General features: G+C 46.3%; 1 protein-coding gene across 1 annotated transcript; it reads right to left on the bottom strand.

The window, feature by feature from the left end:
- Nucleotides 1-4,688: 4,688 nt before the first annotated feature.
- On the bottom strand, nt 4,689-25,063 carry ACBD3 (acyl-CoA binding domain containing 3). The gene is made up of 8 exons (XM_075413095.1): nt 24,732-25,063; nt 16,967-17,108; nt 15,765-15,905; nt 14,858-15,016; nt 12,648-12,822; nt 9,040-9,232; nt 7,685-7,969; nt 4,689-6,802 (listed from the first exon to the last, which is right to left on the bottom strand). Exons 1-8 carry the CDS (start codon nt 25,015-25,017, stop codon nt 6,591-6,593), a joined length of 1,593 nt encoding a protein of 530 aa, XP_075269210.1. The 5' UTR covers nt 25,018-25,063; the 3' UTR covers nt 4,689-6,590.
- Between the last annotated feature and the right edge of the window lie 2,745 nt (nt 25,064-27,808).

A 27,808-nucleotide genomic window follows, 5' to 3' on the forward strand; every position in this document is an offset into this window, starting at 1 on the left:
CTGGGTAAGTGCGTTAAGGACTTGGGCTGCTGATGGTGTGGAGATGGCAAACACTGAAGATGGACGCCCAGCAGGCACCCAGCTGCCGGGCTGCAGCTCCCCTCCCTAAGAACGACTGCAGGGTTACAGTCAGGAGCCAGGGTTTTCCAAGCCGGGCTGAGAGAAACGCTCCTACCACTGGGCAAAGCAGCTCCGCCATCCTACACCACTTCCAGCTGCGGTGGGTTTTACCTCTCCCCCCCAACCCTTTCTCCACGCATGAGGTTGTGCCCCGACCTCCCATGTGTCGCGGGCCCTGAGACCCTGGCGCTGGCTGCGTCTGAGTGAGGATGGTGGTGTTGGGGCTCCCTCAGAGCCCTGGGGGCTTGCATTTGCTTCGCGGCTGCTGCGAGCATGACCGGAGAGGCTGGGGTGGGAAACCTGGCACAGGTCCCAGCAGGCTGGCTGGTTTTGGGGGGAGCAGAAAACGGCTCTTCTTGGGGTCCCTTCTGCTGGGAGGGGGAAGCTCGCCACCCCAGCCCCCGGTTCAACCCACACCAGTGGGCTGACTGCAAAAGACAACCTGTGAAAATTAGTTTTGGCACAACCCGGGGAGCGCCTTTGCCAAGGAAAAATATTGTCGTCAGGCTCTAGGAAAACAGCGTTACTCATCCAGGGGAAAATAACCAAGCCAGGCTGAGCAACGCGCAGGGATTTATTCGGCGCAGCTTTATCGCCGACCGGCAGCGGGGCACCTGTGAAAGGATTCTGCTTCTCCCCGGTGTGACCCCACGCCACCCAGCCTGCCTCGCCTGGGCTCGGTGCAGGCGTGAGGGTCCCCACTCCCCGCCGAGGGACACACTGGGCCAAACGGGGCATTTGCGGGGTGTAGCTGGCTGGGGCGGGGGTGGTTTCTGTGCTGGGGCCATGCCGGGGTGCTGGAGGTGCTCCCTGTGCGCTGCTGGGCCGGGATGAAGCTGAGCTTGGCAATGGGCATGGCTGAAATGGCAATGGGCACGGCTGAAATCCCCATTAAAACATTTGTTCTCCCCATCACCGGGCCTGCACTGAAGTCCCATCCCCGAGTGTATGAAGCAAGCCAAGGCTTAATGACATTTTCTTTCAGGCAGGAAAAACGCCTGTTCTCTGCACACCAGAGCATCAGGTAAAGCTCTGCCAGTAGTTCTGCGTTCGCTCTGCAATCTTTGACTGTCCCAATGCAGGGTGCAAACAACTTTCTGGTGTGTTACAGCACGTGTCAAAGATCAGAGCCTGGGAATCACAGAATCACAGAATCACAGAATGTTCGGGGTTGGAAGGGACCTCTGTGGGTCATCTAGTCCAACCCTCCTGCTGAAGCAGGGTCACCTACAGTAGGCTGTAGAGGACCTTGTCCAGGCGGATCTTGAATATCTCCAGAGAAGGAGACTCCATAACCTCCCTGGGCAGCCTGTTCCAGTGCTCCGTCACCCTCAGAGGGAAGAAGTTCTTCCTCATGTTCAGACGGAACTTCCTGTGCTTCAGTTTGTGCCCATTGCCCCTTGTCCTGTTGCTGGGCACTACTGAAAAGAGCTTGGCCCCATCCTCCTGACACCTACCCTTCAGATATTTGTAAGTATATATTAGGTCCCCTCGCAGCCTTCTCTTCTTCAGGCTGAACAAGCCCAGCTCCCTCAGCCTCTCCTCGTAGCAGAGATTGGATTCGAGTCAGTAAGTGGCTGTTGAAGCCCTCTGATGCCAACTACGGCTGCACCGCGGCGACCGCCACCGAGCAGCCGCTCCCTTACAACAGAAGGGGGGTGGGGGGCTACAACACCTGAAGCCCAGCTCCAAGGAAAACACTGAACTCGAGAGGAGAGGTGTAGGCCGAAATAAGGGATTACTTTCCCAAACCTGGCTGCCACTTCAGCGTGCCGGTGTCAAGCCCCCTGATTAAAAGCAGCAGATTTCTCACCAGCTTCATCCTGACTCTGTCTGATGAAGATGGTACAAGATGAAAATGGTGAAGGCCAGGAGCAGAACTTGGTACAGAGAACACGCATCACCTCCTTTTCCCTCATTCCTTGCAATTTTCTTGTTTTTAGGATACCAAACAATAACTTTGCATGTGCAACAGCTGTATTGCACTGTGATGTCTACACCAATACTAATCCAAATGCTTTCATGTAGTTCTTTAAGCCGCTATACCACCGTACCACTGAAACCCACACCTTTGGAAGACCATTGATGTGCACCTGGCAGGTCTCAGACGAGTGGTATCTGGGGAGATTTGGGATACCGTTTCACACTTTGCTTAATCTTCATCTGCTGGATGCAGCTCTGCTGTGAGGTTAGAAGATCTATTTTTCAAGCAGTAGATCTCACATTTGTAACCTGCCCCCTCAAACTGGCACACCTGAGTCCGACACAAGCAAGCTGCTGTCACGGAGCACGGGACCAACGTTACCACGGGGACTTGTGCGTCTCGGCAAGCCTCTTTCCACCAGCGCGTGGTAAAGCAGAGACTCAGCCCCAAAGGCTTCCCCGTTTGCAGGCTGCCTCCCCGCACAGCGAGCAGGAACGAAAGCACAGAGGGGCTGGCAGTGGGAGCTGAAAGCTCTTGCACCTGAGCTTGGTCTGCAAATGAACTCACGGCAGGAGCCGGGGGCTTATTGATTTGAACTGTGGTTTTGGAGGGAGGTGGAACAGGGTGCTCAGAGCAGAAACAGCAAGGAAGTAGCAGCTTGCACGAGGGAAACTGTAATTTCCACAAATCCTGGCTGTACATGCGTTTCAGTGGGCTCTTGCTCTAGCTGGCACCTCCGTGCAGCACCATGTGCAGGGAGGGTGCTGGCCCAGGCCCCACAGCGCACGCCTGCGGCAGCCAAACGTGGCAGCAGAGCTGAAGGGCAGGCAGGAGCTGCGGGACTTCAACTCAGAGGCCAGGAACAGGAGCCAAACAGGCTGGGAGGGCTTAGAGGTCTCAAGCTGGCTTTTTCCAGCTTCCCCTTGCGGTCTTTTCACTGCAAATATACCAGGGGATGAAAAGGACGGGGATCGCAGGACCTGGTGCTAGAAAGAAGACAACACTGAGCTGTCAGAAAGCAGCCTTCGAATCGCTATTTTAGATTCAGAAGGCTAACTACTGCTGTTACGCAGCCTGGAGAAGGGGCTAGGACTCCACGGAAGGATGGCTACGTTGCTGCTTTGTACGTCAATAGGTCTATGTAGGCCCCTTACAATTTCTGGAGCAACTGCATAAATAGGAGGAGGTTAAATGGCTGAACTGTCCCTTAGACCTGATCCGACAGCACATTTCTGATTTTATGACCCTGCCCATTACAGTTACCTCAAAGGTTGCATCCAGCTGCTCTAAATCACACTGTTTAATCTGTGACTTGCAAAGCAAAGTACAAGGCAGAAAGTGCTAAAAGCCAAGGGGTGGGGAAGGACAGCAAAGCAGATTGGCAAGGATGACATCATACAGCAGCCCAGTGGCTTAGTTAGCAAGTTGCTTCAACTGCACTGCTGCTCCTCCTGGGACAGCAGAGTCAAGGCAGACCTTGCCTTGGTATCTCCACGCAACGGCCTCAAAGAGGAGGCCGCACAAGCAGCATCCACGCTGACGGCGCTTCTGAAAACCAACTCATTTCTAACAACGGGTTGTCCCTCAGATTATTTAGCCTTTCTCTAAGAACTGCTATCTTTCGAACTGAGCTTTCTCAAGCTGTTTACCTTGCATCACCTGGATTTATTGCCAGTGACTCAGTTCATTTCAGAATGTGGTTACGGTAACTCTTGTGAAGAAAGCTGCCTTAAGTGAGCTGCAAGGAGCAGCGCTTCACTTTTAATTGGAGAAAAGGGAATTTATACAAGCACGAGACAGATAAAATAGGTCCAGTTGGGGTAGGCTCGCTGCTGTAATTACTTTGGTTCTGAATGCACTTGGCACATCTCAGATGAAACTAGTTTGTAGCATATCCAGACTATGTGGTGGTACATCGAACTCAGCAGCTTGCTCCTAACAGCACATTTTGTCCTCACTGAAGAGACTTCTGCTCCCCAGATGAGAGCTGGAAGCACCAGCTTGACAGGTCGCTGTCTATGAGAGCGGATGGGGCCAGTGGGACCTGGACCACAGATCAAACTGGTGCAAAACCCGCTTCTGGCCTCAGCTCCAGGATCAGCTACTTACCAGTAGCAGCAAAGCAGCAAAGGGTGCTTTTGGCCAACAGAAACCTTAGCATAACTACCCTTTTTGCCTCTAGGTTCATGCTTTTCTTCTTGCTCAGTCTAAACGATGCATGGTTGTGCCTGTCTCTTTTCCCCCTGGCCCAGAGCTTTTGAGAACACCCCCAGCCAGCCCCCCTACGGCCGAGCTCATTAAGCCTCAGGGGCAAAGGCAGGCACCTCTCTCCTAGGCAGAAAAGGGCTCGTAACTTCTGGCTGCCCACACCCAACCCTTTCCCCTACAGCAGCGTCACTTCCAAAAACCAAAGCGATTGCGCTGTCAAGCCGGGCTCCTCTGGTATTGACAGACAGCCTCATCCAGCGAGCTGGTAACGCTTCTCACGCAGAGCCTTTGGCCCACGTCACCGGGCTGCTAGAACCACAGTGTTAGCACAGCACTGGATTTTTAAAAATGGCGAGGGAAGATGAGAAGTTTATCTTAGCTGAATAGCCATACCCAGCAATGCCAAGGTTTCCAAATTAATAAAAAGCCAACAGCATTACAGATAAATGTATTTTAATTAGGATTAAATACTATCTCAAGGTATCTTGAAATCGCACTTGTACTGTACTAATCAACAGCCAGAGGCAATAAAAAAAGTCTGAAAACGTGAAAGTTCTAACATCCAACACATGACAGTAAGTGCTGCCATTTAAAGCGACAAACACCGCTTCCAAGAACAGATATTCTTAGAGGAAAGAGTCATAACATTTTTGTATGGACAAAAAAATTTAAATTGAAGACCAGAAGAAATATATTAGTGCCTGCCTTTTTAAGTTTGGTTTTTTTTTTTTTTTTACATTAAATACAGTTTTCTTTAAAAGCAAGGTACTTTCTAAATTCATGGTTTATATACTGTATATACACGAGAGCAGAACATTGTACAGTGTTTTTGGATAACACAGCACTAACTAGCTATAAGCTGGTACGGTGTTGCTGAACCAAACGCAAGATGACAAGTTAAGCACTCTAGGAGAAGTATCTCCACGGTTGGTATGAGAAAAGTAAAGTAACATGTATGTACAAACTGATTATTCAAACAAATCCCGCCAACTCCAGGCCATTTGCCATGGAACTGTACAGGCTGCAGCTGATCAATGGAAGCCTTACTGCGAGAACCGATCCGACAGCCCCACAGTAACCATTCTCTTTCAGTAACGAAGTGCATTACCCACGCAGAGAGCACTTACGCAAGTTGCCACTGCAACACATCACCCCCGGGGTGCAGGGCTCCGAGGAGAGCGGATTCTTCCTGCAGCCTCAAGTCAAGTAGCCACCTGCATTTTTCCGCTACGCAAAATATGAGATGTCCCAACCAAACCATACAAAATTGAGATTAAAGCTACATTATTAAGTATTTGTATGTGCACTCCGGCTTTCTGCAGACAGTTACAGATTAAAGCAGAAAGTCTGCACCCAAGTATCACCAGTTCAGATGACAATGGACTGGCAGCGATCTCCACAATTAGTGCAACATTAACTCCTATACTTTATCAAAGTGACTTACTGTTATTCAGACGCACAACATGCTTATTCAGGTTTTACAAAAACAGACAAACCAGAACGTTGTGCAGAAAACTAGTTGCAGGTTTGTACTTTTTTTTTTTTTTAAAGTCTCCCCCATTAAAAACCCACAAAACTTAGAAATAGTTTGTGCCCTGGTTCAAAGTCAATTGCCTCAAAAAACGACTGTTTTTATTCTAGGGTTAGCAGCAGGGCAGAGAGATTAAGGTTGTTCTTGCTACATACACTTTTCACTGTCATTCGGTTTACATCTTCAGCAGAGGTTATCTGCTGTACTTTTGGGATGCTGTTCATCCTTGTCTTAGCCGCTACACTGGGATAAAGAACTGAATGTTTCTTCTTCAATGAGGACAGAAGCGAGACAACTTGTTTCTAAACTGCATCAACTTAAAGTTTCAAGTTTTAATGGTGTAAAAATGTGACATTCAGTTACAGTTAAGAGAAACTTGCTACACAGCAAACTGTATCCAAATCTACCAGTTATTGATGGGACCTTTAAATTAACCGTTAACAAGTTATTCAAAGCATCCAGACCTGGAGACATCAGAACACCCAGCCAGTGACCCAGCAACTCCCTCCCCCTTTTTCGTGAGGCTTTAACAAATGCCGCTGATGTGACTTTAGCACTGGAGCCAATGACTTCCATCGGTTAACTCCAATACCCAAAAGGGCTAGGGAGATCCTGTGTTAAGCCCAATGCAATATGCATTAGTGTCATGGAGCAGGAAGATCCCAGTGTCTACTTGTTAAAGTTCACACAAACCATACAGATACAGACAGGATAAAACACAGACTCAAAAGGATCCATTATGCTTGAAGAAAAATCCAAATAAAATGACATCTTCTGCACAGCCCAGCCTTGGACACAGCCACACCTTTATCTAGTATAATAAACTCTGTAGTAAACTGTTTTTGACCTCCATAGAGAGTAGGAGTTGTCAAATTTAAGGAGATAAACTCCTCTCCCTGGGTACTGGTGGCTGCCAGCATACACTTCTTCGTGACAGTCTCGTCTGTACACAGGCACTATTTCATCTAGCTGAGGCTTGTTGGCATTCTTTTTGGCTTTTTCTTCACTGCTAGTACTTTCTGGAAGTAAAAAAAAAAAAGGTGTCAGTTAACATGGGTGGATGCTTTACAAGAGAAAGTCAGACTGATCTGTAGTGGACAAGGCACTCTGTCTGGAAATCAGATGGGTCGAAGTGGTTTGTACCCAGTCTGTGGCTAAGGCATTCAAAAGCAGCAGGAACAGTGAGCACGCTCATTTTATCATTAATTTTACAGTTTGGTATTAAAACTCACCACAGCCATCTCCCCAGCACAGCTGGGTCAGGTCATAGAGATGCCAAGCTCTCATTTTCATTACATTACCCCACATCAACTCACTGCTACTCATCTGACAGACATACTGCTACTACTTACTCAGCAGTAATATCCAGAAGGCCACCGCTCCCTACGTCAGAGCAGTTCCTTCTAAGCACATCACCTGCTCATTTCAAAACAGTTTTTTCTGACAGTATGCTAGGCTGCCCCACAGTTACAAGCTGCGACCTGTATCCCTGCCACTATCATTAAGCTGTTTTTCTGAAGCCTCAAGGAAACTCCCCCCCTAGAACAAGGTCATGAACAGCAGGGCAGGATCTTTCTTAAGGTTTTCAGTGCGCAGATCCACTATGCTCTATTATGGCACAGGTTTCAATCTAGCTTACTGAATTGGACAAGAGGGCACTCTAAGGAGTAAGTAAAACTTCGGAAAAATATTTCCCCACTCTCAACTGCTTTAACCCATCTGTGACACAACAAGGTGACCGAAGTTACTTTCAGAATCGCACTTCCTATTCAAATCTGAAGACAAGACTCCAGCCAGATGGAAGCTGAGGGAACTAGGAGATGACACAAGACAATCAGTCTGGTTTTCCCCCCACAGCAAGCTCTGCCGAGCTGGCAGTTTATACAAATAAGCATGCTTACCTTCTTCTTCATCCTCATCATCACTGGATTCGCTGACATGCACACTGACTGCAGTATTAGGGGAGTCTGTCCATTCAAAATACACCCCAAAACCAATGTCATAATTGTCTGTAGCAAACTCCCAAAAGAGGTAAGACCCCTCTTCATGTGTTGGTACTCTAACTGTAACCACTTCTCCTCGGCCCACTGTAATCACGGAGTCTGCATCCTGCCGGATTTTTTCCTTGAAGTCTTTTATCTGGGGTCGTGTCCACATCGATGGGGCAGCTATCACTGGAACAGAATCTGGAGAGAGGGGGGAAAATATCCCAGTTAAGCTCTTGTTTCAGCTATTTATGTTGCATGCTGAAGTGTGCCTCAGGCACCTGAGGACCACAAGCATCAGAGTTGCTGCCAAGTTTTTTTTTTGTTTTGTTTATTTTTTTTTACTGAAGAAACATCTTTTCACAGTTGAAACTTGCATGAAATGCAGTGCCAGTTTAGACAGAACATTGCGCACTCCAATCCTTGCACATTGAAACCCTACCAGTTTACCCATCTGCCACATTTAGACTGACGGTGCTTATGCAGAAAAGACTCAGAAGTACTGCTACAAGTGCTAGGGTTACACTGCACAGACACCTCTACTGGAAGGATCTTTAATTTGACAGAAGCAGAGGTCGCTGATCTGTCTAGAAATTGCCAAACACTGACTAAAATAACTGAACACCTCACTTAGACAGGCTCCGTGCTAGTGTCGGCTCCACAGTGGGATCCCAGCACATCTTTTAAGGACTACTGACTGTGGATGAATGTATAGATGTTACAGCAAGAAATACCAGTGATGAGAGCACTGGTGGGGGGCTACTTCTCCTGTTCCACTTCCACAGCTTCCTAGAGCTGTCTGAAGAACGTGGGAAATGTGAAGGGACAGCAGCCTGGACTGCGCACAGGACAGGGCTAAGTCACAGGTAGGGCAGCATTCAGAGAGAGTAAGGAGGATTTGGTTCTAGTTTAATCTGCAAGGCTAAATCAACACTCAGTTTTGACCTGAGTTCAAGTAAGTTTGAACATATTTCTGCACATAACAGCTTTCTGCAAGAACTTTTACACTCTTTTTCTTGAAGTCAAGAGTGAAAGGAGGTTCTGGATCCCATTCACTCTGCCTGAAATGTTTTTACTGCTTTTTCTTTCCCTCACCGCAAAGTTGAGTTTTGCCTGTGCAATATTCTTCTCCCTCAAGAGAAACTGGACCCAGGAACCACACCTGGATCTTGCATAGCCCAATGAAGCCAGGCAAAGTATACTTAAAACACCTGACTCCTAATGAAGGCTTTCGCTATTTATTTTTAATTACGGAATCTAGCTAGTCCTACCTTTTGGTCCATTCTCCAGTGCTTCTTCCAAAGCCTCTGGATCCAGCTCTTTTTCAGGGCTGTCTGCATGCGCACTGGCCTGCCCATTAATAGATGGGGTGTCCCCTGGGGCAGGAGCATTCACCTTCGATGCAGTAGCCAGAGGTGTTCCTGTCGCTGCCACAACTGCCTCCTGCTGTTTTTGTAAGGCTGCCTAAAATGACAGAAATTAAGTCAAGTACAACCAAACGCCCCAAAGATGTCTCCCTCTTCCAGCAAAAGGTATAAAGACACTTTTAAAAAAACCCAGCAGTTTAGTCCTCCACCCCACAAGGAGGCTGGACAGGAAAGACCAGAAGCAGCCTGTGAGAATTACATGTGCTTAGGGGAATTCAACTCACTTTGTGCTAGGCTGGTGGATACAACCTGAACAAAGAGACTCAACTTTCAAGTTAATTAGGGCACACACAACAAACTCTTGCACTTAACTTCAGAACTTCTGCATTTCATTAACTCCTACATAATTCTTTCAAAATTAGAAGTGATGACTTATTTGCTGGTTTTTACCAGTGGCCTGAAAGGGTTCTGTGTTGAGCTCATCCAGGTCTAGAAAGAGCTGGAAGCATTTAAGGTCTAGTAAGTACTTGCCAATCTGTGAGTTAACTTGCTCAACAGGGTCCTCTATCAAATCTATGATGCCCGACACAGGTGGCTATTTAATATGAAAGCAGAAAGCGTAAGAGCCACAAGGACTGCAAGTGGTCTGGGAGAAGAGTTATTAAAGCGCAGAAGTGCTGCTTTTAAAACATGACTTATGTACCTTGAAACTCTTTAGATGGAATTTATCATGCTGTCCCTGTGCAAAGGATTAAATACACCTAAAATGAGATTATACAAGGTAAGAACCATCCTTTTGGATTTAAGCAGGCTGCATTACCTCTTGAGCTTCAAGGCTTATTCCCTTGTCCCTAGTTATCAGCACAGAGAGACTGCATATACTTTTTTGTTGGGACAAAGAAAAGGTGTATCTGACAGTACCATTCTTTAAAAAATAACCTAATAAGCACCTGATTTTGATGAATGAATGGAATCTAGGCATCCTGAAGGAGCATGAAGTCAAACATTAGTTAGATTTCAAGTTAGAGCCATTGTACGAATGCTGTCCAGATCCACTTTCTACTACAGCAGTTCTATGCACTGAGACAATGTAAAGCCGTGAGAACTCTTCCAGAAAACTACTGCATACAGCCCTTCCAAAATTAATCGTATCACAAGCTGATCTGTAAGCAACAATGACAGAACAGCACTTTTTAACTACACTAATAGATCCCAGCGTAGCCAAGTTACAGGCATCCAAAAGGAAAGTATTCCACAGAAGTGTTATGGAGGCTACATGAGTCTTCAGGAAAGTCTAAAGTAGAATTAGATCATTTTAGCTCTGTTACATGCTTTTCATACTTTCCTCTACAAAAGTTACCCAAGTAGAGATTTGAAAGGTAAGCTTCATTGCCTGGCAGACTTATTGTTTTGAAAAACACTATAAAGGAAAGGCTCTTTTGCCCCAGGTCTCGGAGGGCATTAGTCTTCTGTATGCAGAAAGCAGACAGCCATGACTGAAAGGAGCAGTGCTGATAGCATTGAAGAAAACTGGCAGCAGCATCTCTGACACCTCAGTCTCAAGGGAGTAGTATCAACTACAGAAGGCATCAAGGACAAGACTGATGAGTCTATAGCTTTTGCTTACCACTATGACACCAAAGCATTGGTACCAAGGTGTCAGTAAGCTTCAGGAGTAACTACAACAGGGCAGGAAGCCTCTGACTTCCCTATACTACTTCAACTCCATCGAATCATGGTTTGGCTTGGAAAAGTACTTTGAAGATCATCCAGTCCAACCCACCTGCCATGGGCAGGGACATCTTTCACTAGATCAGGCCACTCAAAGCCCTTTCCAACCTGACCTTGAACGCTTCCAGTGATGGGGCGTCCACGACTTCTCTGGGCAACCTGTTCCAGTGCCTGAGCACCCTCACTGTAAAAAAATTTCTTCCTTATGTGCAATCTAAACGGACACTCTCTCAGATTAAAACCACTGCCCCTTGTCCTGTCACTACACGCCCTGGTAAAAGCGTCTTTCTCCATCTTTCTCATAAGTCCTCTTAACATACTGAAAAGCTGAAACAAAGTTTCCCTGGAGCCTTCTCTTCTCCAGGCTGAACAACCCCAACTCCTCTCAGCCTTCCTTCATAGGCAAGGTGCTCCAGCCCTCCGACCATTTTTGTGGCCCTCCTCTGGACCTGCTCCAACAGCTCCACGTCTTTCTTATGCTGGAGACCCAAGAGCTGGATATAAGGACTCCAGGTGGGGTCTCATGAGAGCTGAGTAGAGGGGGAGAATCACCTCCCTCCCTCAACCTTCTGGCCACACTTCTTTTGATGCAGCCCAGGATACAGCTGGCTTTCTGGGCGGCAAGAGCCCACTGCCAGCTCTCAGACAGTTTTTCATCCACCAGCACCCCCCAAGTCCGTCTCTGCAGGGTTGCTCTCAATTCATTCATCCCCTTGGCTGTACTGATATTGGGGACTGCCTCAACCCAGGTACAGGACCTTGCACTTGACTTTGTGGAACGTCATGAGGTTCACATGAGCCACACAGGTTTGTTCACATGGCTTCCTTCCTTAGACAGTTTTTTGGTGAGGGCATCAGCCTCGTCAAAATACAAATGATTTAAAATTCAGTAACTAATATCCTGTTAAGTCTTTAGCTCAAGAACAAGAGACCTCAGGCTGGCAGTTATAGGCCATTTAAGATTCAGGTCATGCCCAGAGAGATCAGACATACTACAGTCTGATGTCTGGCTTACATTTGTTTAAGACAGTTACAGATGGACATCCTTGAACTTTAAAATAGCTTGAGATGTGAATACAGCACATTTGCGAGATGCAAGATTCCCCTAAACAGAGAATTAGCCTTTCAAGCCCAGGCACAAAACCTTGCAAAGTAACATACTACTGCCACCCACTGCTACCAGAAGTATGAAAGTCTGTCCTCCCACCCAAATCACGAGCAGTCTATTGCAGGCAAGCAACTTAATTAGGTACTGATGTCAGGCAATAGATGCAAAAGGAGAAAGCAATCAGTAGTTCTCAAGCTGACAGGGAGGAGCAATCTCACACCCAGTAGTGATATGACAATGCTGCATGCGCCTTCAGCTGGAAACACCAGGCTGACCAAAGCCTGCTGCTCTGCACAGATCTTCAGGTGCAATACCCACTGGAGAATCACTTGAACAGGTCTGGTCGTGCTCAGGTGCACTGGCACATACCCCCGTTAGATTACGCACACAATACATGCTGCAGCAGAGTGCTTCACATTTGGTTTCCAAGAACAATATCAAACCCAGTAATTAGTAAAGGCTGCTTAGAATTTTCTTAATGGCTGCTTCAGAAAACTACTTGAAAAGGTTAAATAAAGGGGCTTCGATGTTTGAATCTGAAGCAGCATTAGTCACTAGGACACCATCTCTCCTTGTAGCATCTATCTTTTCAAGGGGATAAGGGTAGACAAGTTAGCATCTCCCAGAGAGCCTGGGACACAAAAATCTAAGTTTCTCAGCTGGTCGGCCATACCTGTTGCTGTGCAAGCTGGACTTGATACAACTGCTGCATGTATTGTTGATAATGCTGTTCCTGGAGCTGCCGAATTAGGATCTGCTGCTGTTCATAGTTGCCCGGATACTGCTGGGCTGCATACTGCTGGAACTGAATGGCAGTCTGGGAGTTCAGCGCTGCCATTATCTGTTGCCTAGATTGGTTGGAGGAGAGTAGGAAGATTACAAGCAGCTGAGGGTATTGGGGAAATCCCTGTGCTTAAGTCATTTAAGTGGCCTCAAAGACAGTTAATTCAATTCCTGCAAAAACCAATTAAAACAAATCTACGTAACAGAGCAAAGCCCAGAGGCAATGTAAGCATGAATTTTGCCTAAAAAATATTCTGAAAATATAAAGAAGGGAGCAACATTTTCTACCCAATATTTGAAAACATCAAGTGTTAAAAAAAACTCATAAGAGCTCTTACATAATTCTCAATCTGTAATCTGATAAAGTGGTAGTGCTAGAAAAACACCTGACTACATTTCTCAACCAAGCAAGGAAAAAACCCCACACTTGGTCCCTCTAGAAAACATGCAGAAACCATCCACCATCCTTCTAGCAGCCCCTCTACAAATATTGATAAGTATAGACCTGCTGTGGTACAGCATAGCAATGCTTTCTGGTAAACCTAAGAACACACCACATTACTATCTTAACTTCCCAGGACAGTATGCAAACATATGAAAAGCATGACTGACTGTGGTCTAATTCAGGAATGAAAAAAATGCTGCTAAATAGGGCAACTGTGCCTCCAGTAAACTCAATTGCTGAAACACACGGGTTACTTGTGCACAGGATCAGTTTTCCTCCTCTCTCCAAAGGGCTAACAGAAACTGTACAGTAAAATTACCAGCCAGATCCAGGGTTTATCCCACATGTTATGTCCATCAGTTACCAGCTATTGATGCTTCAGAGGAAGAAAGAAGTATCACACAAATGCAGGAGTAGTTTTTTCCTTCCCCAAAAATCATTCTCCAAAATCTCAATTAATAGACTGGTTTAGTACCCTAAAGGGCAAGATTTACTACTCTTCGGCATGCTATGACCAGTTTAGATACACTTGGCCTGTACATATGTATCCACATTCCTTTGCTGTCTAAACTCTTTACGTCTGCAACCTGCTACAACCACTTAATACACAACTGCTGTTAATGTAAAAAAAGGTCTCAACTTCAAGGCATAAACTTCAAGGCATACCACCCTTACTGTTACTTAGCACTGTGCAACATTCTTTATTGTATTCTCTGTTCATTTATGTCTATTTTACATTCCTGTGGCTCTCACCATGTTAAACAAACAGTAAAACTTGCGTATTAATTATTTGCTCCCTTCTCAAAACTACTACATAAGCAAGTGCAGGACCTACTTCAGAGAGACCCCCTCCAACGACATTTTTATGACAGAAAATGTTTGCTGACTGATGTGGAACAGCTTTGATGATTTATTATTCTCTTAAATATTATGTGTGCGAAGCTAGATCCATGGTTTCAGCATCTGGATGTGATGGGAACAATGAAATATAACTAGAGCTGTATATTCTAGGTAAACAATTTAATTCAGGCTACAGACAGAGGTTCAGTGCATTTAAACGTGAATTTTGTACTCCTTTTGGTAAGGTTCTAAGATCCAGTAATTGCCAGTGTACAAATAAGATCTGCAGTCACTTTACACTTCCTAGAACAGGAGCACCTTTAGGGAGGTAGTGTTAAGACTACTAAGTTTAAAAATTTCAGCCATGCATTCAAAAAACCCCAGTGAACTGCAGTTATCCTTTTTCAAGGCTCGACCTTCTCTGAAAGCACAGACAACTTTCAAGTCACAGTCCAAACAACACTTCCAGATGGACACTTAACTCCACTCTGTTCAGTGGAGCATTAACCATTCAATAAGCAGAGCCACAAGTTTTCATGAGGTGCAGCCCCTGAACCCAAAAACCCCAAGAGCTTCTCTGAACAAAGCTTCACTGGCACTTTCATCTGAGAAAGCTGCATACAATAACATGTTAGGGTAATTACTCTCTGCAAACTGTCCCCCTCACAACTAAGGATGCAAATGTCACTGCCAGACTCTAGTGCTCTGAACTTCAGGTATTCAATTCTGGCATAACTATTTAAACAGATAGATACAATTGTCTCAAGTGCGAGGCAGTTATTTTCTTTGAAGGGTTGTCTGCTTCAGCTACTCACTTCTGTTGCTCCATCCGAAGTCGTTCCTCCTCTATTCTTCTCCTCTCTTCTTCTTCTCTCCTCAGTCTTTCCTCTTCTTCTCGCCTACGTTTTTCTTCTTCTTTTTGTAAACGCTCACGCTCCTCCTCTTCACGTCGCCTTCGTTCTTCCTCTTCTCTTCTGCAACATCCACTCAATAAGCTATTTCAGCATTCCTACAATCCTAGAATGAGTTATTTTCAACATGCTGTAACCTGTCTTTTGCCTGCCCAGTAAGGCTTTTTGTTTGGTATCATCTCCCACTTCAATCTGACTGGAGAAGTGTCGTCTTGGACACAAGAAGAAAACATATTGCTGTTTAGTTTTATTGCACTGTGCGGTATGACAAGTGCAAATTCCGTGTTATGATTTGATACTCATTCTAACCTATTACTATACTATCCTTCACACAGAGCAGTAGAAAAAATTGTGTGGAAACCTTAAACACATCTTCCAAGCTTTAACATATTTACATAACTACATGGAATCTACAGTTTAACAATCACATGCTATGTAAATGATAGTAGATGATAGCCTTCAAGTTGCTAACCCATACAAGAAGGGGAGTTAAACACACCTGACAATTTCATGTTCTGTCTATACTTAGTCCACAGACATATCAGGGCAGACATTTTGTGAAGCATGTATTTCTTAGACAGCAGGATCAGTAAAATTTTAAAAACTCCTTATATTCTAGGTGTCTTCACCTCAGAAACAATCATTCATTACTGCCAAAGCAGAAAGGCTTAAAGAGATCAAATGGTATCACAACCACCTAAACTTCAAGCACTTCTCTTGCCAAGACAACTTCAACCTAAGCTAGCTGTGACACTGTAAGTCAAGAGTTATACACTCCATATACTCCAACATCAAAAGACTCAGACATTACCTTTTTTTTTCTTGTTCTTCTTTCTCTATCTTGTGGGAAGTGACATATGTTGAAAACAAGTGGCAGCACCTATTCAGGAGCTTAACAAATTCTGTCATAGCTTTTTGCTTTGACATGTTTCCAAGGGCAGCCCATTCCTTCCTGAGAGAGAGACATCAGCTGAAATAACAGAAGACTCAACTCTTTTCAAGTCAGTAGGGAACTCTGAGAATCCAGCAAAGAAAAAAAGTTGGGAAACTAGGGAGCAAACCTTATCACAGGCAGTTTCAGAGAACCAACAACTTTCTCCCATTCAAAGACAGACCTTAAACCTGTAGGTCTCAGTGCTCTCTCCCTTGTCTGCACCAGAACAACCCTTTCAAACATACATAACTGAGTGCTTATACAAAATGTCATATATACCATTGACCCTACTTTGAATTCTGAACTATAACCAAAAACATCCCAGATACAAATGAACCTTAAATATTTTTTACCCCTCCTCCACTTCAGTTTGTGGAAAAAAAACGCATACATTTTCCTAGATAAACAAACATAGCAACAACCATCAATTATCGTGCTTGAGTCAGTTGAATGTAATAGCCTGGTTCTTCCTAAAGGAAGGCTGCGTCCATTTGGGCAAAAGCAATGCACTGAGTGCAGCTCCGAACAGCCAGTGCTGTGCCGCACGCTGCCTTCACACTAGAAATCACAACAGTGAGCATCAGAAGCACAGCCTGAACTGCAAGCAATAGGAGAGACAGGCCTGCAACTGCCCAGATCTCAAAGTTTACTCAGAGTTTGAATGCATCGGATATCAGAGTTCAGAAGTTATCTTTGATATGAACAAAAGCTATGTTGAATGCTGCTACCATCCGCTAAAGGCTTGGCCTGCTGTAACCCTGGTGCAGAGTTCGATGAAACACTGGCCTGCACATTAATGCACTGCTAACCAAGTCTATGAGAAACCAGACTGTTGGCACAGCAGTTATTCCTAATGTGGTTGAAAAAACACAATAATCTTCTGTCAACCCCTTTACTGAACTGTGACTCAGATTTCTAAGCTGTATTTGAAGAGGCCACCCTCACTATCCACTACCATACACACACACACACACACTGACATAACCCACATCCTTATTGTCCTAATGCAGAAATTGGATGATGTTTTCTTCAGACAGGAAAAGCAGAGTTATGATCAATAACAGCACCAGCCCTTTTACCTTCTATCATTCCCCAGCACATCAAAGAATCCAACTTCAGGGCAAGTGTCAGGGTTGTAAGGTCCCAGCAGAACCTGCTTGTGCAGTGCCACAAGTTTGAGTTTTTCTTCATATGTTGGATGAAAGGCTTTGCCATCTTTTTCTGTAGAAGAAAGAAAATTTCACTGTTGTAATTAATTGATTAAGCACAGGAAAGCAAAGAGCATTTTGTATAACCACGATCATTAATTTCTCCGTTAAAAAAGGAATAAGGAAGGTAAGTCACAAAAGGTTAGAAAAATTAACTCAGTTCTCTTCAAATAAAATATAGATCTGTTCATAAGAAACACATCTAACTTTAGCTGCTGAAACTTAATTATGAAGTGTTTTTCATCATATCATCTAAAGTGAATCTTAGCTTGCAAGTTATCACAAAAGTATTTATGTTAATTAGTTGAACATAATGCCAGATGGATCTGTATCTCTGAAATATTTCAAAACCTTAACTTGAATTCAAATGCGTCTGCCAAATCTATTGTAGTGTGGATAGGAAGGATTTTCCACAAAAAAAACGTGTCATTAACTTTATACATTACTCTCCTTTCATGCACTTCACATTGATGAAGGCAGAACAAGCAAGGTTTAAGGCAAGGAAAATCGCAGAGAGAAAAATTAGAGTTAAAGGAAAGTTTTCCTTGAGACAATTTGCTGCGCTTTGCCAAGGCAGCTGGAATAACCTCTCACAATGAGAAGTCTTAGAGGCAACTCCATTGGCACCAACAAGTACAGAGAGCTCTGGCCATAAGACACAGGTAACATAAGCCTGAACATGACCAGAATTCAATGGCTCCACGCCAACACCTTCTGAAACGGTCCCCTGGTTAGATCCCGCCGCACATTTACTGGTAAGAAGAGACTTCCATTGATTTAAAATGATACATGAATTAGTCAGCTGGGACTTACCTCAGCACATTTAAACTGTCAAAACAAATCAAAGAAACAGGCACAACTATATGCAATTACACTGCTCATTAAGAAAAGACCTTTTTCTTCAACAGGAAAACAACTAAATAAGCATCATCTCCTCCTGGAAAGGCTGAAATGAGGAAGCCATTATTGGATGTAAACAACAGACATTTCATATGACTACTGCTAACTGCTCTCCACGTAGCCGGGAACTGCAGGCAAGGCTGCCATGAGTCTCCAGCACTTCTTGTACAATAAAGGTCACTTTGGAGCAAGTTGCTTACAGCCCTAAACCAAACAATCCAATTCATACTCAAACTTCACGGCTGCAACTGCACACTGCAAAATTGCTCAGCTGATGCTAGTAAATAGAGTTATTAATAAGAAGCAAATCTCAGAACAAAAGAGGCAGCAAAATACCTCTATTATGGCTTATTGAGAAACTCGGAGCAAATACTTCTGAAAACTGAGAACTGGAGATAACCCTAGAGTGAAAGTGTTTGCAGGTCACAACAAGAAGTTATATTTTTGACAGAGCAAGTTCAGTACATTACTACTTACTCAGTTAAAACATCACAAGCAACCACTACACATGTGCCAGTAATTTTGAAGCCAGAAAAATAATCACTTATTATCCACTTCTAGAGGTACACTGCACCTTCCAGAATCTCAAGTATTCACTCTTCTTCCAGTGTCACACAACTTTACAGCAAATATCTCTTCTACCTTCGAAAAATGGAAGCCTTTGTCCACAAAAATATCTATTCCCAAAAATACCTGATGGGATGGAAGAGGAGGACATAGAGAACCAGAATCTAGCCAGTGCTATCCAGTGAAAAGACAACAGGCAGCAAACGTAAACTGAAATAACAGGAAATTCCACTTAAGCATATAAAGTGGCTTTTTTTACTGTGAGAGTGATCAAGGACTGGAACAGGTTGCCCAGAGAGGTTTTGAAGTCTCCCATCCTTGGAGATACTCAAAACCCAAACAGACACAGTGCCGAGAAGTCTGCTCTGAACAGCAAGGACTGAACTTGGCAATCCCGAGGTCCCCTCCCACATCAACAAGTCTGAGACCCTTAAGAGATGCACATTACCACATCCTGGTAAGCTCTCTCCCTGGGTCTCACGTCTCCTGCTCTCAGGCCACCCAAAGAGTCCTTTGGCTTTTTCTCAATTCTTCACACTTCACATTTAACTCGGAATTTGTTTATTAGGTAGCAAGCACTTCCATTAGCCTCCATAAACAGCATGCACTTCGAAATCATACTTAATATCCTAAGGCAGCGTGCTTAAAGCAAGTGAATTGCTAATGGTACTACACTGAAATTTAGCCAGGCTTCTGAGCAAGTACACTTCTCAAGGGGGTCCCTACGGCATAGTTTACCTTGCACAACCTGCACACCTACAGCTGTCTGCCAAAAAACACAGCTATTTGCTGTACTAGACTGCTGCCTAAGCCAGCTAACATCATCACTATTTGAACTCACTTCCGAAGAGGGTAAAGGGAGAAAAAACATTGTTAGCCACGCTATACACAGCATGTCTGTCTTTTCACAGAACAGAGAAGTCGGATCTCAAGCACGAACTACCAAGAGAAGCTAAAATCTGCATTTATGAAGAATGGTGACCCAAGGGAAAAAGAACAAACAAGCTAAATAAGAGAGGAAAACAGATGAGAAAAATATGAGACAGGCATTCAGTGACTCGTAGATAATGCAGATTAGAAGCAAACTCTCAGCAAAATATTTGGAGCCAGGCAAGAAAGCAAAGTTGTATACTAGATATTTTTTCAGTTGAATTCTTCAGCATGAACCACATGGTATAATTATACCTAAGATTTTGAATTGTTGACGTTAAACTGAACCAGAAGACTGGAAGCCATCTGCAGAGCCAAATATGCCACAAAAGAGTGCCAGTGAGTCCGGACAAGTGCCAAATTTATTCAAGCATCCGTGAACATACCATTTAAGTAGGTATTATCCACACATCTAAAACAGCTGCCAGGAAGCTGAAGAACATCAAAGAGCTCTAGTGAACACACTGAGAAATCCAAAAGGACATGCACAGCAGTGGTACAGTAACCATACAACCCTCCCTATGCCACTGGTATGCCTGACCCAAGAGGGACAGAGAAAGGCTCAGCTTTCTTACAGAAGATTAGGAGACTTCTTTCCTGACAGTACTTCAAACCACCATTCACCTGAAATGGCAATTTCTCAAGTCAACTAAACTCTATGCTTAAGCAGCGGCCACTAACAGATCAAACTCAACTAGTGATTAAGGGGGTGGCTACACAAACGTGGCAGGCTATGGACCCACAATGCTTCAGGCATTCTGCAGTAAGGGCCCATATATATATACACACACACACACACACATACATATGTATGTATTTCACTGATGACACAAAGTAGTTCACCCAGAACACAGAGCAAGGCTGGCTCCCACTTACTGTGAGCTCAGGCCTCCCCGACATGAAAGCACGGCACGCCGTTACTGTGCTGTCACCCCAGAAGGGAAATCTCTACACACCTCGTATCAGTTCTTCAGACTACCGCTCTCCTTGACAGTGGGTACTTTGTTCAGATGCCCGCAAACTGAGACCCACTGATGGCAACTCAGTTAAACATGCCAGAAAACCAATATGGAGCACACCAACGACCCTCCTTTGCGCTACAGGTAATTAAACGTATGCTTGAAGACCACTGTTTGTGTCTGCACACAAACGCAATGGAAAGATGAAGCTGTAACCAGTAACGAAAAGCAGATAATGAAGACTTCTGTCACTAGGCAGCACTGTACCATTGACACCAATCAGTATAAAACCGCACATTCAGACTCGGGGGAGTTTAAGCAGCGTGCTTAAGAAGAGATCGCATCATGCAAGATACTGTTACTCCCATGTAACTTCAGAATATTTTTTTCCCCGTAAGAAATATGGCGCAACATGCGGCGGCTTCCGCTCCAATTTCACCTACTGCACTCACTCTAAATGCCTAATTCCCATGGGATAGCACTCAGCTGAGTCATCTAGAAGCTGCTATAAAACAGCTCGCAAAAGGTGGTTTTTCACCTCACAGCTTTTAAAAGCTGATGTCACGTATGTTAATGCTATTCATTTGCAAAGTTTTAATGAAAAAGAACAAAACTGAGAAGCACGAGAACTGAATCGCTGCCTGCAGATCCCAGTATGCACTCTTACACTCTTAATTCTCCTCTCCTGAAGCTGTTCTAGATCAACCATCCCTCCCAATTAAACTTCATCAAAGCTCAACTTCACATCAAACGTAGATACATTGTAGGGGTTTCATATTCCTGAAAACAAGAGCCTACTTAACTTATGAATTACAATCATGCCATCAAATTAGCCCTCAAAAAAAAAAGATGAGGTCAAACAATAAATTTACAACAACGTATTGCTGAGGCTGAAGATGCATTCTTGTTAGGATAAGAGGAAATAACTTGGAGCACTCAAACAAAATTAGAGTACTTAACATACCAGGAGAGCTTTTAGATACCAAAATGATACAGTTTCTATACTGTCTATTCAGATGTGCTGCACTGCAAATCACTTTAGGCAGTGCATGACCAACTTCAGGGACTGTCATATATTGAAGGTTGGGTTCAATGGCATTTTAACAACAGGATGTTGAAACCCATAAAGCCAGGTTGATACTGGAAGAGATTTGCTGGCAGAGCTACGCAAGCCACCCCTCCAACTGCAGGACACAGCTTACACCTTAAACAAGTTACCTTCACTGGTGTAGCTCGAAGCAGCTCAACAAGGAAAATCAGCCATCAGCAACACTTCTACTGTGCCAGCTGCCCGCGGGCACACAATTACAGACAGTCCAAGAGAAGAAGAAACATACCCATTCCAGTAACAGGACTGTGTTCTGCACCATACGCTGGATCCAGCACAGGGGAGCAGCTCCTCAATCGCAGCCAAAACACTGGTCGACCCGAACCAGGCTCAACAGAACAGTACTGGGAAGAGTGGGTATCGTAAGGAAGGCTCTTGTTTCTCACAAAAAAAATTGACTGGCACGCTATTAACCACCTATTTTCTATGCCTCTATTATTCTGAAAACCTTTCCTCACAAGCCATTATGGATGCTAAAAAAAGCTAGAGCACATCTCCTGCGCAGCCTAAGGCCTGACAGCTGAAGTGACCCAGGGTCGAGAATTTTAGATCTGCTTCTGTCTTTATCAGAGACAGAATAAAGTAGCTTTTTAGTCTCTTTAATATCCTAGCCTAGTTTCAGCTGTGTTTTTCACATTGTTTATACGCACTCGCACCCTGTCTTGTCTTCGAGCAATTCTGTTATATGCAATACGTCACCACAGACGAGCGTTCGCAGCCATTGTAACAAGCAAATCCAGACTATTTTGATCAGATCCGACTTCTCTAGGAAGAAAGTGCACCACGAGTTACAACCAGACAACTCAGTCTGCGCACTGAAGCCGAAAGGAAGCTGCTTAACCAGCGATCGCTGTTTACCCTCTGACCCCACCCAGGGTCTCCTCCAGCATCCCGACCTGAGCTCCTTCCAGCCCAGTCACCACAGTTTATCCCAATACCATTGTCCTCCCGCACAAGTGACCTGCCTTGGGTCACTTGTTTGTTCCACAGTAGCTGTAATATCCTACACTGAGGCTTGGATACCAACTAGCTTTAAGAAAGAAAGTTTTTCAAAGACAGCCCCTATCTCCAACTCATTGGTTTTTAGAAGAACGATCAGAAACAAGATCTCAGCACTGAGCAGTTAACATGGGTCAACCTTCAGATCCCTCATATGTTGCTTCTTGAGGTAAAGGAGGGATCCACATTTGTTCCTTGGCATCTACAAGGCTGCTAAACAAGCATGCCCACTCCCACAGTTGTTTTGACAGTGAATGTATGAAAATCATTTGGAAATTAGACCAATTATTTTTGGAGCCATGCAGATATAGAACAAGCAGGCAGAATCAGTAATCCAAGTATTACAAGCTCCTGTAACTCATCATCACATCTATAAATAAAAATCCTCATGTTTCACCACTTCCAGCAAAAAACTATGGATGAAGAAAAGGGCAATGCCTTCATGTGACTTCTTCCAGCCGTGAGGACAGAGGAACGAGGCCTGCATTTGGAAAGTCTGACAACTTTGTACAATGTGGAAAATTTTCCTCTTATGAGCAAAACCATGCGTCACAAGGAATTGCAGAAGGTGAAGAAAACAGTAGCAGTAAGTCAAAACACATTGAAATTAAGCTTCTAATGAAAGGAAGGCAACAAAAACCCCACTGTTCAGACACCACCACACAAAGAACCAGAACCTAGATGTAAGTAACACTCCACCTTCCAAGAAGAGGAGATGAAGATAGAACATAAATTTAATTAAACATCAGATATAACAGACATAGGCTAGCAGTAGAGAAGCTCAAGCACATGTCTAATTTTTACACTGCAAATACAGGTTCTCGTAGAATATTAAACCCAAGAAAAAATAAGACCACAGTTGACTGAGACGAGGAATTTGCTACTGCAGAGATATTTCTTTCCGCATCACGTTTTAAGATCAAATGCTCATGAAACCAAACCAGAGCTCTTTCAAGCCGCTTGTTTTACAGAAAGGACAAAGAGACAGAAGTTACAATGCTTACACAACCTGATACCCAGTTGCAGCAGCTTCTGACACAGGAAAAACAAAGGAAAAAAAATCACGACCTTTATCATCCCTTATAGTTCTTACAGATTAAAAAAAATTAAAATCTCTGTAAGTTAGCATGCTAACAAAAAAATTGGTTTGTGGAAGGGCATCAGAACAGGGTGAAAGCACCAAAGCTCAAGAAAACTGCTTAGAGGCTTAGATGCTCCTAACAGCTATCAGCGTGCAGGTCAGCCAAAGTGACAAAAACTGACAACTGTGTCCTCCTAGCGCAGTTCCCACCTGCCAGTGCGCTCGCCCTCACAAGAGGCAGCTTTCCTGGGGGGCGTCATCTAACAACCGACCGCCACCAGACTGACCTTTCCGTGCCCCACGCCGAGCAGCCTGAACGCCAGCGGAGCGACACAGGGCTGGCGAGGCGCTCAGATGCTGCGACGCTACAGCGAACGCAGCTCTTCCTCCGCAACCACACGGCCCATCTCCTCCCCGTGAGGACGGCAAGCGTGGCGAGGGTTCCTGCAGGAGCAAACCTGGCTACCGGGGATCCCTAGGACACGCTCCGGGGTCCTCAGCCGGGGTGTTCCACGGCTCCCTCGCCCAGCTTCCAGCTGGAGTCACGACGGGTCACGACAAAGCGGCAGAGCCGGACCTGAAGCTGGCATGTTGTGGAGATGGCACAGCATCTCCCGCCGGCCTCCGGGCTGGCAGCGGGCTCGGCAACGCTCGCACGGAGCGCTCCGCGCCCGCCTCTCCCCGCTTTTCACCGCGTGACAAACCACCAAGGACTCGTTTCTTTTGGGGTTGGTTCCCCCCCCCCCCCCCCCTCCGTTTTCAGATCGGGTGGTGCGAACCCTCGGAAACACCTCCCCGGCCCCGGGCGGCCTCCCGGCTCCTCGCCCGCTCCCCTCCCCTCCCCTTCCCTCGCACCGGCAAGAGCGCGTCCCCGCAAGCCGCCCGCCGTGATGCGATGTCGCGACATGACGCCGACCCCCGGGAGCGGCGGGTGGTGCCGCCGCCTCTCCCGCTCCCCCCCTCCGCGGCTCCGGGGGGATCCGGGTGGCAGGCGGAGCCCCGGAGAGCCCGGCCCGGCGGGGAGGCGGGCGATGCCGGCGGCCGGGGCTTCCCGGGACGCGGCGCCCCCCGGCCCGGCCCCGGCGGCCTCACCTTTGAAGAAGCGCAGCGCCAGGCCGTACAGCTCCTCCAGCGCGAAGCCCCAGCGCCGCTCCGGGCTCAGCGCCGCCGCCGCCGCCGCCGCCTCCTCCTCCGCCGCCGCCGCCGCCGCCTCCTCGCCGCCGACCTCCGCCTGGCCCGGGGAGCCGGGGCCCGCTCGACTCCGCCCGGCCGTGGGCTCCCCCGGCCGCTCTTCGCAGCGCGGCGGCTCGGCGTTGGGGCTCAGCGTCAACCCGTCCACCGAGACCTCCAGCCGGTCCGAGCTCAGCACCGCCGCCATCCTCCCGCCTCCCGCTCCGCTGCGCCGGCCACGTCCCGACTTCCTGTTCCCTCCGACCCGGAACTTCCGGCCCCGCCCCCGCCCCGCCCCGCCCCCCCGCCAAGGGCCGCCCCCGCGGCCTGGCCCCCTCGGCAGAGGCGGGCGGGGTGGGTCCCGTCCGTGATGTGGTGGCTGGCGGCCGGGGGAGGCGCGGCTGACCGGGCCGTGCGCGCCCTTCGGTGGCTTGGTGGAGGGGAATAACGATTTCTGAGCAGCCTGGCGTCAGGGGCTGAACGCCTTTTGCTGCGGCGGAAAGGTAGCGCGGGGTCTGGCGCTGGCCTCTCCTCTTCCTCTCTCAGGAAATGTGGGATCATAGAGTCATTAAGGTTGGAAAAGACCTCTAAGAGCACCATGTCCAACCGTCAGCCCATCAGCACCCTGCCTGCTAAACCACGTCCTGAAGTGCCACATCTACACATTTTTTGAACACCTCCAGGGATGGTGACTCAACCACCTCCCTGGGCAGCCTGTTCCAATGTCTGACCACTCTTTCTGTAAATAAATTTTTCCTAATATCCAATCTAAACCTCCCCTGATGCAACTTGAGGCCATTGCCTCTCATCCTACCGCTAGTTACTTGGGAGAAGAGACCAACACCTGCCTCACTACATCTCCTTTCAGGTAGTTGTGGAGAGCCACAAGGTCCCCCCTCAGCCTCCTCCAGACTAAACAGCACCAGCTCCTTCAGTCGCTCCTCATAAGACTTGTTCTCCAGACCCCTCACCTGCCTCGTTGCCCTTCTCTGGACATGCTCCAGCACCTCAATGTCCTTCTTGTAGTGAGGGGCCTGAAACTGGACACAGTACTCGAGGTGCAGCCTCACCAGTGCCGAGTACAGGGGCACGATCACCTCCCTACTCCTGCTGGCCACACTGTTCCTGGTACAAGCCAGGATGCCGTTGGCCTTCTTGGCCACCTGGGCACACTGCTGGCTCATGTTCAGCCGGCTGACAACCAGCACCCCCAGGTCCTTTTCTGCCAGGCAGCTTTCCAGCCACTCCTCCCCAAGCCTGTAGTGTTGCATGGGGTTGTTGTGACCAAAGGGCAGGACCTGGCACTTGGCCTTGTTGAACCTCATACAGTCGACCTTGGCCCATCGATCCAGCCTGCCCAGATCCCTCTCTAGACCCTTCCTACCCTCGAGCAGATCGACACTCCCGCCCAACTTGGTGTCATCTGGAAACTTACTGAGGGAGCACTCAATCCCCTCATCCAGATCATTGATAAAGATGTTAAACAAGACTGGCCCCCATGCTTCAGGCCTCACGCAGGAAAGGCAAGAAATGAGCCACGGGAAGAAGAAAAGAGTACATGGCAATTATTTCTCCAGGAGCTGTACCTGCAGTTAGCTCACTCGCTTGTGACCATGAAACACCGTTCACGACAATGCTATTACCATGTGCTGTGCAAGCGGAGAGCGTCGCTCCTGCACGCGGCTGAGGAGGTTTGTTCCCAGCGCAAGCGATGCTCCTCGCACTGGCATTAAGTGCTGTTGGTCGCCTTTCTCCCTCAAACTGAGATGCCGGCTGTGCTCCTGTCTGCATCTGGTGTTTCGCGAAACTGCTGAAAGGAGGAGAACCGCATGGCTCTGCAACCTCCTGCAACTCAGGGCTGCGTGTGGGAGTCCCCCCTGTCCCCAGGACTCGGCTGAAGCCTGCTGCCCACTTCTGGGGTCGTCCCCTGCAGTCGTTCACACCGCCTGGGGGTTTACCTACCGTTCGAGGCAGTTTTAGGTCCATCTGCTGATCTCTCAGTTATTAAGTCACACTTACAAAATGCTTTGAAGCCTTCAGATGAAAGGGAGAAGAAATGTAAAGCTTTAATTTAAAGTATTCATTTCCAGTTAGTATTTCTTGAGAGAGTGAATGCCACACAGGGCACTGTTTACTACAAATGGGGCAGAATTTGATTCAGCTGATGAGTCATCTAAGCTTCAAAAGAAATTTTACAACCAGTTTGAAATCCTTTGTAGCTTCTTCACTAGCTTTTTTGTTTTGGTTTTTTCTGTGGTTTTTTTTTTTTTTTTTTTTTTGATTGAGGATCAAATGTAACACTGTATTGTTCGCTTTTTCCTGCCAAAGACTGGAGAACAAGTGTGTACCGTCCTCTTTTGACAGTTCCGGGGTGTACAATTCTCCACACTGACTATTTGGTGCTGTCTCATGGACCAGACTAACAGCAGAACAGATGATTGTGTCTCCTTATACAAGCTTGCACCCTGCTTTACAAGTCTGTCACTTCAGCATCAGATCCAGCTTCACTGCCAGATTTGTTAGTTCATTTATAAAATCACTTGTATTAAAACGTCTGTTTTCAAAGTGTTGATCTGACACATTTCCTGCTTGGCTTGGGGAGTTTGTGCTTCATAAATATTTCCTTATGGCATCAATTCTACAGTTTAATCTGCAGTGAGATTAATCTTAAAGATTCTCCTTCAAGAAACTCCCAAATTCTTTACCCTAAAATGCATCCTTAGAGTAAAAGAAACTGACTGATCCCTACTGGATTTGGTATGTTTCACCAGAAATGAAGGAAATACTTAGTTCATTTCTATATACTAGCAAAACCAGAGGTGTTTCTGCTTGGTGGTAGGGGACTGGCCCGAAACCAGGCAGCCCTTAGCTTGCCTGTGTCTTTGGAGGCCAAGCGAAAGCCAAGATGTAAATTGGGTTTAGACCTAGAGGGATGGGCAGATCTGGGACAAGTGAATGTATGTCTTGCTTGACAAGCTAAATTTTGGGAATAATTACAG

The sequence above is a fragment of the Opisthocomus hoazin genome, chromosome 2, assembly GCF_030867145.1.
Source record: "Opisthocomus hoazin isolate bOpiHoa1 chromosome 2, bOpiHoa1.hap1, whole genome shotgun sequence".
NCBI lineage: Eukaryota > Metazoa > Chordata > Aves > Opisthocomiformes > Opisthocomidae > Opisthocomus > Opisthocomus hoazin.

Coding starts and splice junctions, on each gene's coding strand:
- ACBD3 (XM_075413095.1), bottom strand. CDS start 25,017: ATGGCGGCGGTGCTGAGCTCGGACCGGCTGGAGGTCTCGGTGGACGGG. Junction 7,970..9,039: donor ACTGGAGAATGGACCAAAAG/GTAGGACTAGCT, acceptor CCCTCTCTCCAG/ATTCTGTTCCAGTGATAGCT. Junction 6,803..7,684: donor TGATGAGGATGAAGAAGAAG/GTAAGCATGCTT, acceptor TTTTACTTCCAG/AAAGTACTAGCAGTGAAGAA.